This window comes from Palaemon carinicauda, chromosome 8 (genome assembly GCF_036898095.1).
Source record: "Palaemon carinicauda isolate YSFRI2023 chromosome 8, ASM3689809v2, whole genome shotgun sequence".
In the NCBI taxonomy this organism is placed as follows: domain Eukaryota; kingdom Metazoa; phylum Arthropoda; class Malacostraca; order Decapoda; family Palaemonidae; genus Palaemon; species Palaemon carinicauda.
The window spans coordinates 5167188-5179687 of record NC_090732.1 but is presented as its reverse complement, the minus strand read 5'-3'; the positions used below and the strand labels follow the sequence as shown (position 1 = coordinate 5179687).

The window sequence follows — 12500 nt, the reverse complement described above, 5'->3', positions numbered from 1 at the left end:
ATATTACTATTATATATTACTTTTTTCTCTCTCAACTGCTTTCATTATTGGATGATTTGAAGCAGCTTTTTTATTATCAGTATTTTAGTTTACATTAACGTAAAGTTTTAAGAGATATTAAATTAATTCCTAGCATAAAATTGAAAGCTATGTTGAATTAATTGAATTAACCAAAATATCTTTTCCGAAATGTTAAAATCATTCCAGAAATTATGGATTATAATCTTATCAGTTAAAATAGACGTTATAAAATATACAAATAAACTTATTTCTTTTGTTTTTTTATTTATGTTTTTATTTTTAAGAAATATATGTCGAACATCTCCGGATAATTTTATACTGTTCTGCTTTTATGAATATCATTACGTTACGTCTCTTGTTATATTGATTATTATTACAATCTAAGCTACAACCCTAGTTGGAAAAGCAAGATGCTACAAGCCCAATTGCTCCAACAGGGAAAAATAGCCCAGTGAGGAAAGGAAACGAGGAAATAAACTACCAGTGAAGTAATAAACAAACAAAACAAAATATTTTAAGAACAGTAGCAACATTAACTTAGATGGATTGCTTCAATGTATATATATATATATATATATATATATATACAGTATATATATATATATATATATATATATATATATATATATATATATTACATATATATGTATGTATATATATATATATATATATATGCAGAAGAACCACAGGGAAAATGAAAATACGAAATATACGCTTAAGTCCTGACTAGTTTCGTGATAATTCTTCAGAGGACTGATTTATTGAGAGAGGTTTCTTTACATTTTATAGGGAAAGCAAACGTACGAACATACATATAGAGATTAAGAGAACAATGACACTCCCTTACCAGCTACCTGGGTCAAGTGGGCGGAGTCCCCAAGATCATTAGACACCTGCCAAAGAGGGTCATCTAGTGGCGGGTAAATTCTTGTTTTTTTTGACTTTCAGTACAGTTTATATGAAAACACGGTAGCCTTATCTATATAAAGGGAGTGTCATTGTTCTCTTAATCTCTATATGTATGTTCGTACGTTTGCTTTCCCTATAAAGTGTAAAGAAACCTCTCTCAATAAATCAGTCCTCTGAAGAAGTATCACGAAACTAGTCAGGACTTAAGCGTATATTTCGTATTTTCATTTTCCCTGTGGTTCTTCTGCATCTGAGCATCATGTTTTCCTGTGATTTTTACGCATATATATATATATATATATATATATATATATATATATATATATATATATATATATATATGACTATCTTGACGTTTTCAAATCTCCTTTAGACGGGGATAACCATTATAGATACCATTATATTTTGAAATCTCTCCTTTAGACAGGCATAACCTTTATAGATACCATAGTATTTTGTAATCTCTCTAAACAATAAAAAAAATTAAAATAAAACCCATGAGGAGGAGAAATAAGATGGAACAGCGTGCCCGAATATATCCTCAAGCAAGAGTTAAGTGAATTGTTTTGTTAGTGCAAACCATCTTACAGTTTGGCAGCTCTATGTCAGGGTTGGTGAGGGGAAAAATCAAGGCTTTTGCTTATTTTTTATTTCAAGAAATAGGATACTTCGGATATCTCTGGATAATTACATCCTATTCCTTTTTCTTAATATTATCATATTATTTTTATTACTTATTAAGCTACAACCCTAGTTGGAAAAGCAGGATGCTATAAGCCCAGGGGCTCCAACACTGAAAAATAGCCCTGTGAGGAAAGGAAACTAGGAAAAATAGAATATTTTAAAGAGTAACAACATTGAAATAAATATATAATATATAAACTATAACAAAACAAGAGGAAGAGAATAGTGTGACCGAGTGTACCCTCAAGCAAGAGAACTCTAACCCAAGACAGTGTAAGACTATGGTACAGAGGCTATGGAACTGTCCAAGACTAGAGAACAATGGAATAATTTTGGAGGGTCCTCCTCCCAGAAGTGATGCTTACCATAGCTAATGTCTCTCTACCCTTACCAAGAGGAAATTGGCCACCGAACAATTACAGTGCACGTAAATGAATTATTTTGCTAATGCAAACCATCATAGAGTAGGCAGCTCTATGTCAGGGTTGGTGAGAACATCGGTGACAATAGCATCAAGTCTTTTCTTCATTTTTTCTGATGTTGAGAATACGTTGTTGCACATTATGCTCCAGATGACGATGTTCTGCATGGCCATCTTCAAATCTTTTTCGAATGTCGATCTTGCGTATGAAAAATGGAGGGAAAGGTTGAGATTAGTTTAATTGATTTGTATTTTTTTTTAATTACTGGTCTTTTTCCTTTTCCTTTGTAGACAATTTTAGTTTATGAACTAAACTTTTTTTTTTTTTCATTTATTCTCATGCTAGTAGTTTCAGCATCATAGTAAAAGATACTAATTATAATATTGTACTGTATAAAGTAGTTGTAAACTTGAAAGATTTTTTTGTAAAGTTATGATGATTATGTGTATACATATACATAGAAATGTGTGTGTGTATATATATATATATATATATGTATATGTGTGTGTGTGTGTGTGTATATATATATCGTATGTGTGTATGTATACATGTACCTTATACATACATATAACAGTACCATTTAATATCATGAATACTTATTTCTTCCATATAGAATTAAGTATATCTATATAAATTTATATACAGTATAAATATGTATATTCATATATGTATTATATATATACATACATATATATATGTGTGTGTATATATGTATGTATGTATATATTGCACATTTAGACGTGATTTTCATATTCAAATAAGCCATATATTTTACTATCTTGATATCTGGATTCTCTCTTATACCTCGGGATCAGAGACCTAAGACGGAATCAACTCAAAGATAATAGCTTCTGGCCATCTGAGGACTTGAGCCCTGGTTCAGGACAGTGACGTACCATTTATCCACAGTGGTATGTCACTGTCCTACCAGTTTCCTGGGCCAGAGTTCGATTCCCCGGCCGGCCAGAAGCTATTATCTTTGAGTTGCTTCCTCCTTTGCGTTTCTGATCCCGAGGTATAAAAGAGAATCGAGATATCAAGGTAGTAAAATATATGACTTATTTGAATTCATATACACACATGATGTACATAAACATATATACATATCTATATACACATACATGTATATGTTTGCTATGAATAAGACGCTGATACCTTGGATAAGAAATGTCTGCTCCTAGGTCTTCTAAAGCCATGTTGAAAGCGTTGAAGTACATATCAATAGCTTTTGGGGTAGCCTTCCGCCTTATCTCGGTGTCGACTGAAATATTCAGCAGGTAAGCGAGATCGACTGTTCCTTGAGAGTAGCGGGCCGTGGCCCAATCGATCAGCTGGAAGAAAAGATACAAGATCGACGTTACATTTCGAAATTCCAATGTTTATTAAATCCCCTTTGGATGAGTAGAGTTTACACATTCATGTGGAGTTTTTGTTTTGCGAGAGTAGAATTTACACATTCATGTGGTGTTTTTGTTTTGTTCGTTAATGATAAGGTTTTCCTAAATTGATTTGCACGATTGGATTTCCAGGATTATATATTAATTTTTATGAGATATGATTGGTATTGCTTACCACACGCTGTTAAAAACAACGCAATTTTAATCGGATATTCTCCTTAAAAATATACTGTTCTCATCCGTATTTCAGTAAAATACAGGATACTGTAATTGTTAATCTACGTTATTATCTTATACCGGTTGGTGACCTTAATGTCACTCTTTTACATGATTATATCAGTTTTTAAAACGGTAAATACCTGGCAACATTTATTCCAGGATATATATATATATATATATATATATATATATATATTGCGGCAAAATGTACATATTATAGAGGCTGTCTGAGAAATGACATAGTAGTAATTTTATCTTTAATGGAAGTATTCTAAACATTGTAGAGGATGTTCAGAGTCTACATGAGAAGGAGAGATGGTTTAGCAAGTGATTTTAGCCCTCGGAAAGGCTCGGAAAGTGTTCTAAACATTGTAGTGGCTGCATTACTGCCTATTTCTTATAGTACTTACCTTGAGACTTATCTCTCCGTTAGATTCCTCTTTGAAAAACATATTTGAAGACTGGAGGTCGCCGTGCAGAGCTGTTGCGAAAGGTTCTTTGGCTTTCAAATTATTTACTACAAAATCCACTAAGATATCTTCATATACTTGAAGCTTTTTCAGAAGGTCTGTCTTCGTGGGATCCTGAGACCAGTCCTTCTTAAACCTGCAAAGGAAGGAAATTAAAGGTATTGCATTCAGTGAAGGTTTAAAATGTATTAAGTGAAATTTATCGATTTGGTAAACTAACCTTTGACTGGCCAGACAGTACTACTTTGGATCCATTTCTGTGGTTACGGGTCATTTTCCCTTTGCCTACATACACCGAATAGTCTGGACTATTCACTACTATATTGAATTCTTCTCTCTGGTTACTGTTCATTTTCCTTGTGCCTACACATACACCGAGTAGTCTGGCCTATTCTGTACTACATTGGATCCTTCTCTCTGGTTACGGGTAATTTTCCCCTTGCCTGCACATACACCGAATAGTCTGGCCTATTCAGTACTATATTGGATCCTTCTCTCTGGTTACGGTTCATTTTCCGTGTGCCTACACATACGCCGAGTAGTCTGGCCTATTCAGTACTATATTGGATCCTTCTCTCTTGTTACAGTTCATTTTCCCTTTGCCTATACAGACACCGGATAGTCTGGTCTATTCAGTTCTACATTGAATCCTTCTCTCTGGTTACGGTTAATTTTCCCTTTGCCTGCACATACACCGAATAGTTTGGCCTATTATTTACATATTCTCCTCTGTCCTTATACACCTGACAACACGTTAGACTACCAAACAAATCTTCACCCAAGGTGTAAACTACTGGACTGTCATTGTGCAGTAGCCACTTTCCTCTAGGTAAGGGTAAAAGAGACTTACCCTTACCTGGTAAGCAGCTCCAAAATCAAACCATTGTTCTCTAGTTTCGGGTAGTGCCATAGCCTCTGTAACATGGTCCACTGTCTTGGGGTAGAGTTCTCTTGCTTGAGGGTACACTCGGGCACACTATTCTATCTTATTTCTCCTCCTCTTGTTTTGTTAAAACTTTTTATAGTTTATATAGGAGTTATTTATTTTGATGTTACTGTTCTTAAAATTTCTTTTTTTTCCTTTCCTCACTGGGCTAATTTCCCTGGGCTTATATCATCCTTCTTTTCCAACTAGGGTTGTAGCTTAGCAGGTAATAATAATAATAATAATAATAATATCAAAACAGATATCATTATTATTATTATTATTACTTGCCAAGCTACAACCCTAGTTGGAAAAGACTTATGTCAGCCTGTTCAACATAACATTTGCTGCAAGTTGGAACTTTTAAAGTTATACAGATTCAAGTAGGTAATTTGTACTACACTGCTAATACTAATAATGGAATTACCCCCTCCCCACCAAAAAAAAAAAAAATGGTTTACAACTCACTGTTCAAAGCATGGAGCAGCAAACACAGTAAAGGCCGGACTGTTGACACTTGCCTCGTGAAAACATTGGGGGAAGGTCTCCCCCGGGTTAATCCCCGTTATTATCTTGAATGCAACTCCAGTTCCGTGGTAGGTGCCAAGTTTCTCTGCCGTCGCCAGGAGTTGTTTCTCGCTTAGCCCTAGATCAAAATTCATGATCTGGAAAGTGGGCAAGGGGAAAATTGAAGCTACTTATGTTCCAGGACTCAACACCAACACATCATCATCATCATTATTATTATTATTATTATTATTATTATTATTATTATTATTATTATTACTTGCTAAGTTGGAAAAGCAGGATGCTATAAGCCCAACGGCTTCAAAAAGGAAAATAGCCCAGTGAGGAAAGGAAATAAGCAAATAGATAGAATACAAGAGAGATAATGAACAATTAAAATGAAATATTTTAAGAAAAGTTACAGCATCAAAATAAATCTCATTTAAACTATGAAAACTTTAAAACAAGAGGAAGAGAAATAAGATAGATTAGTGTGCGTGAGTGTACCCTCAAGCAAGAGAACTATAACCCAAGATAGTAGAGGACATTGTTACAGAAGCTATAGCACTACCCAAGACTAGAGAACAGTGGTTTGATTATGGAGTGTCCTTCTCCTAAAAGAGCTGCTTACCAAAGCTAAAAAAAATCATTTCTACCCTTACCAAGAGAAAAGTGGCTATTAAACAATTACAATGCAGTAATCAACCCCTTGAGCGAAGAAGAATTGTTTGGAAATCTCAGTGTTGTCAGGTGTATGTTAACAGAGGAGAATGTGGAAAGAAGAGACCAGACTATTTGGTGTATATGTAGGCAAAAGGGAAAATGAGCCATAACCAGATATAAAGATCCAATATAGTACAATCTGGCCAGTCAATGAACCCAATAGCAATCTAGCGGTAGTATTTGAACGGGTGGCTGTTGCCCTGGCGCCTTTGTGAACCTGCTAAGTGGTCACGAGGATACTGAAGCCACTTAAGTTTCAGGACAAACCCCCCCCCCCCATCTCTTTTACTAATTTGTAGAACTTCAATTAAAAAAAAAAAAGAAGTATAAAACAATGGAATGCGTAGATAAAGAGGTGTCTTTGTCCTTGATAGTGCTATAGCCTCTGTACCATGGTCTTCCACTGTCTTGGGTTAGAGTTACATTGCTTGAGGGTACACTCGGGCACACTTCACTATCTTATTTCTCTTCCTCTTAGTTTGTTTAAAAGTTTTTATAGTTTATATATGAAAGATTCATTTTAATGTTACTGTTCTTAAAATATTTTCTATTGTTCACTACTGCTCTAGTAGTTTATTTACTTATTTCCTTTCCTCACTGAGCTATTTTCCCTGTTGGAGCCCTACGGTTTGTAGCACCTTGCTTTTCCAACTAGGGTTGTAGCTTAGCAAGTAATAATAATAATGATAATAATAATAATAATGATAATAATAATAGTATCATCATCAACAACAAATAAAACAAAAACATCATCATCAACAAGTTAAACAACAACAACAGCAATATCATCATCAACAAATTGAACAGCAACAACAACATCAACAAATAAAACAACAACAACATCAACAAATAAAACAACAACAACAACAACAAATATAGCAATAATAATAATAATAATAATAATAATACCTCATAGCCCTGGTATCGGAGATCTGGCATGGCAATAGTGAAGTGCGTGTTTGTGCTGACTGCCAGGGCATGAGGAGGAACCAGTTCTTCCATTATAGCAAGTTTTCCTGGTCCTTTTCTTTCTCGTTCCCAGGTCTGAAGGGTTTTCAGAAAAGTCTTATATTGGCCCACTTCCACGTGGTGCATCTTTTCGTCTGTTAAGAGTTTCCTGTGTTTGAAAGTATTAAATTGGTTTCATTAGAAATAATAGGTGTTTGAAAAGGTGTTCGCTTAACGTATGGCTGATATCTTAGAGCTTATTGCTTACTTGGAGTTCTTGAATATTCTGCTTACCAATAAAGGTCATAAGTTCATGCATTTGTTAAAGCAACAATAAATTTTTTTGTAACATTTGTGTTGCAAATGTTTTAACTCTCTGCTTTGCGTGCAAATCAAAACAGGTTTAAAATCAAGTGTTTATTTTTGGCGTAGAGATTATTTATCATTAGATGAAATAGGTTATTATTAGCTACAGGATTTGTATAATACACAATGCTAAGAATTTTAAAGAAAATAGTCACCTGTATAAAGCCCTGTCCACACGATTGAGCATGCCCGACGGGCAAACAGTGATACCAGACCACAATAGTTAGTGAAAATGAGGGTTCATGACGTCAGAAGCGGGAAAACTAAAGGCAGGGATCTGGCAACACTGTATGATGCCAGATCCCTGTCTGTGGTTTTCCCGCTTCTGGCGTCATTAACCCTCATTCTTACTAACTATTGTGGTCTGGTATCACTGTTTGCCCGTCGGGCATGCTCGATCGTGTGCATTTTAGATCAACATTGCAGTAAGACAAAAGGCCTATTATTCTGATGGGTGATGGGATACCCAACGTTTCAACATAATCCTGTGAAAATTTTTTTATTTTGAATGCTATTTCTTTCAACTTAGCCATTACTCTATCAGCAGGTAACACTTTAATCACACTTTTGAAATTTTGTTTTTGTTTTATTTTTATTTTTTATTAACGTCATTACTTGATCCGAAAATAACACACAGTAACACTTAAGAAATGTTTTTATTTTTATGTTTTTTTACTTACCCCATTACTTTATCGGAAGGTAATACTTAAATGACACATTTGAAAAGAAATTTTTTATTTTTATTTTTTTTTTACCTACGCCATTACTTTATCCGAAGGTAACACTTTAATGACACTTTTGAAAAAAAAATATTTTTTATGTTACGCCATTACTTTATCTGAAAATAACACATTCATGATACTGTAGACATTTTTTTTTTATTTTTATTTTTATTTTACTTGCGCCAATACTTTATCCGAAGGTGACACTTAAATGACATTTTAAAAGAATTGTATTTGTATTTTTATTTTTTTTTAACTTACGCCATTACTTTATCCGAAGGTAACGCTTTGATGATATTTTAAAAGAATTGTATTTGTATTTGTATTTTTTTTTTTTACTTACGCCATTACTTTATCCGAAGGTAACACTGATCACATTTTAAAAGAATTGTATTTGTATTTGTATTTTTTTTTACTTACGCCATTACTTTATCCGAAGGTAACACTTTGATGACAAGTGTCTCTTCGACTGTCTGGTTTGATCCGTCTTCGTTGGTAAGGTCGTACTCAATCTTGATGGAGTCCCTTGAACTGGAGAACCCACTCAACGCGTCCTTGGAAGGGCATCCATGTTTGCTCCACTTGCGGAGGTGGATAACTGGCCTTGTTCCTAGATGGTAAAAGTTAGTGGAGTAAGGGATTTTGTAATCTGTCTGTTACTATTTGAAAATGATCAATCAGAAAGCGATGTACCTGCTGCCTCTAGCAAATAGGAATTATAAAAATTATGAGCATAAAATCAGGGAAAATATTTTTTTTTTAATGTTAATGTTCTTAATATATTTTTTTTATTGTCCCATTATTTCTCTTGTAGTTTATTGCCTTATTTCCTTTCCTCACCGAGCTATTTTTCCTGTTGGAGCCCTTGGACTTATAGCACCCTACTTTTCCAACTAGGGTCGTAGCTTAGCAAGTAATAATGATATTAATAATAAAAATCAACTGTCTGTTGATAGCTCAAACATGCAGGGAATGTTTTTATTTTGAAGAGGCTGACATGTCTCACTTCATTGTTTATACATGACATCTATTTTAATGTTGCTACTGATCTTAAGATATTCAATAATTATTATTCTTTAGACTCATTACTCTCATATAGTTATTTATTTAATTATCTTTTCCTCACTAGGCTATTTTTCCTGTTGGAGCCCTTGGGCTTGTAGCATTCTGTTTCTACCAAGAGGGTTGTAGCCTAGCTATTGATAATAATAATAATAATAATAATAGTTGAAAACTGACGACTTCAGGCGTTTGTTAAGGGGCTGTATATTAAATAGATATACATTTATTCATATTCACCTTCATTTAATAGAGTTCTTGTTCATCTTTGAATTGCATGATAACAAATTGACATGGAAGGTAAGGAATGGATTGAGGATGGATAGTGAGGAAGGAGTGAGGAGGACTTGGGAGGAGCCTGTTATGGGGAGATGATCGAAAGAGGTAGAGAATTAGATGGTGAAATAAGGTGAAGGATGATATGGAGAAAAGAGGTTAGGTGAAAGAAGATGCCTTTGATAGAAGGCATTGGAGAAGGCGCATCAGGAAACAGACCCCTTAATTTAGGGATAAGGGTGGGAAAGAAGATGATTGGAAAGGGCGCATCAGGCATCCAACTCCATAATGTACGGATAACAGTGGGAAAGAAGATTGGAGAGGGCGCATCAGGCAACTGACCCCTTAAAGTAGGGATAACGGTGGTATAGAAGATTTGAGAGGGTGCATCAGGCAACCGACTCCTTAATGTAGCGATAACAGTGGGAAAGAAGATTAGAGAGGGCGCATCAGGCAACTGACCCTTTAATATAAGGATAACAGTGGGAAAGAAGATTGGAGAGGGTGCATCAGGCAAGCGACCCATTAATGTATGGGTAACATTGGAAAAGAAGATTTGGAGAGGGCGCATCAGGAAACCAACTCCTTAATGTAGGGATAATGGTGGGAAAGAAGATTAGAGAGGGCGCATCAGGCAACCGACCCGTTAGTGTAAGGATAACAGTGGGAAAGAAGATTGGAGAGGGTGCATCAGGAAACTGACCCCTTAAAGTAGGGATAACGGTGGGAAAGATGATTGGAAAGGGCGCATCAGGCAACCGACCCCTTAATGTACAGATAACTGTGGGAAAGAAGACTGGAGAGGGCACATCAGACAATCGACCCCTTAATGTATTGATAACACTGGGAAAGAATAATGGACATAGCGCATCAGGCAACCGACCCCTTAATGTAGGGATAACAGTGGGGAAGAAGATTGGAGAGGGTCAATCAGGCAATCAACCCCTTAATGTAGGGATAACGGTTGGAAAGAAAATTGGAGACAGCGCATCAGGTAACCGACCCCTTAATGTACAGATAACGGAGGGAAAGAAAATTGGAGAGGGCGTATCAGGCAGTCGACCCCTTAATGTAGGGATAACGGTTGGAAAGAAGATTGGAGACAGCGCATCAGTCAATCGACCCCTTAATGTAGGGATAACGGTTGGAAAGAAGATTGGAGACAGCGCATCAGGCAATCGACCCCTTAATGTAGGGATAACGGTGGGAAAGAAGATTGGAGACAGCGCATCAGGCAATCGACCCCTTAATGTAGGGATAACGGTGGCAAAGAAGATTGGAGAGGGCCTTTCAGGCAACCGACCCCTTAATATACAGATAGCAGAGGTGAAGAAGATTGGAGAGGGCGTATCAGACAATCTACCCCCTAATGTAGGGATAACCGTGGAAAAGAAAATTGGAGACAGCGCATCAGGTAACCGACTCTTTAATGTACAGATAACGGAGGGAAAGAAAATTGGAGAGGGCGCATCAGGCAGTCGACCCCTTAATGTACAGATAACGGTGGGAAAGAAGATTGGAGACAGCGCATCAGGCAACAGACCCCTTAATGTAGGGATAATGGTGTGGAAGAAGATTGGAGAGGGCGAATCGGGCAACCGACCCCTTAATGTAAGGATAACAGTGGGGAAGAAGATTGGAGAGGGTGAATCAGGCAACAGACCCCTTAATGTAGGGATAACAGTGGGGAAGAAGATTGGAGAGGGCGAATCAGGCAACAGACCCCTTAATGTAGGGATAACAGTGGGGAAGAAGATTGGAGAGGGCGAATCAGGCAACAGACCCCTTAATGTAGGGATAACGGTGGGAAAGAAGATTGGAGACGGCGCATCAGGCAACCGACTCCTTAATGTACAGATAATGGTGCGGAAGAAGATTGGAGAGGTCATATCAGGCAATCGACCCCTTAATGTAAGGATAACGGTGGCAAAGAAGATTGGAGAGGGCACTTTAGGCAACCAACCCCTTAATGTACAGATAGCAGAGGTAAAGAAGATTGGAGAGGGCACATCAGGCAATCAACCCCTTAATGTAGAGATAACGGAGGTGAAGGAGATTGGAGAGGGCGCATCAGGCACTCTACCCCTTAATGTAGGGATAACGATGGCAAAGAAGATTGGAGACAGCGCATCAGGCAATCGACCCCTTAATGTAGGGATAACGGTTGGAAAGAAGATTGGAGACAGTGCATCAGGCAATCGACCCCTTAATGTAGGGATAACGGTGGGGAAGACAGTTGGAGAGGGTGAATCAGACAACCGACCCCTCAACATAGGTATCAAAATGGGGAAAAAGTAAAGGAATGTGAACCTCTAATTATCTTCTTGAATAGTGACAAAAACCATAACGATTTGGATTAATGATTTAAAATAAAAGAAATTTGTGGAGGGTGCGATTAAGAAAGAAAAATTTAACTTGTTTTTAAATGAAGTATAAATCAAAGTTTACGTTCCGCTTTGTAATTTTCTGATTAGTTGGAGATTTAAATTTTACCCTGATGGTATAGAAATTCGTTGCCAGTTCCGTTTAAAAACATTTTAGAATAAAATTTTACTTAGAAAAGAAAAAAAATGGATAAATTGGAACTGGGAAATCAAAGTTAAACATACATCGAGAAAAACGTATGATGCCAATGTCTGTCTGTTGGCAGAACAGAATTCATAAAAATTATGTTGACACTTTTTATTTGCGACAATTTAGGAGTGTTCACTTAATCTTGCAGATTGTGGAGTTGGCAGCCATTTCTGTAATTTGTGTATTTATTTGAATCGATATGTGTTAGTGGGTTTCGTCTCTCTCTCTCTCTCTCTCTCTCTCTCTCTCTCTCTCTCTCTCTCTCTCTCTCTCTCTCT

The 12500-nt window shown here is 36.3% G+C and overlaps 1 protein-coding gene and 1 long non-coding RNA gene across 8 annotated transcripts in view; one reads left to right on the top strand and one right to left on the bottom strand.

The window, feature by feature from the left end:
* The window catches only part of LOC137644811 (uncharacterized), a 790433-nt gene that overhangs the window by 719936 nt on the left and 57997 nt on the right, over positions 1-12500 (top strand). The gene's annotated exons all lie outside the window — the stretch shown is intronic.
* Positions 1552-12500, bottom strand: part of LOC137645610 (uncharacterized) — a 21759-nt gene continuing 10810 nt past the window's right edge. For 3 of the 6 annotated variants that reach the window (XM_068378413.1, XM_068378412.1, XM_068378414.1), the window contains 6 exons: positions 8734-8923; positions 7187-7394; positions 5516-5712; positions 4063-4258; positions 3192-3367; positions 1552-2234 (listed from right to left, as the gene is read on the bottom strand). In XM_068378413.1, coding sequence (XP_068234514.1) covers positions 2072-2234; positions 3192-3367; positions 4063-4258; positions 5516-5712; positions 7187-7394; positions 8734-8923 — 1130 coding nt within the window. In that variant the 3' untranslated portion in view covers positions 1552-2071. The remainder of the gene's footprint in view (positions 2235-3191; positions 3368-4062; positions 4259-5515; positions 5713-7186; positions 7395-8733; positions 8924-12500) is intronic. The other 3 variants (XM_068378411.1, XM_068378410.1, XM_068378409.1) reach the window with 1 other exon arrangement.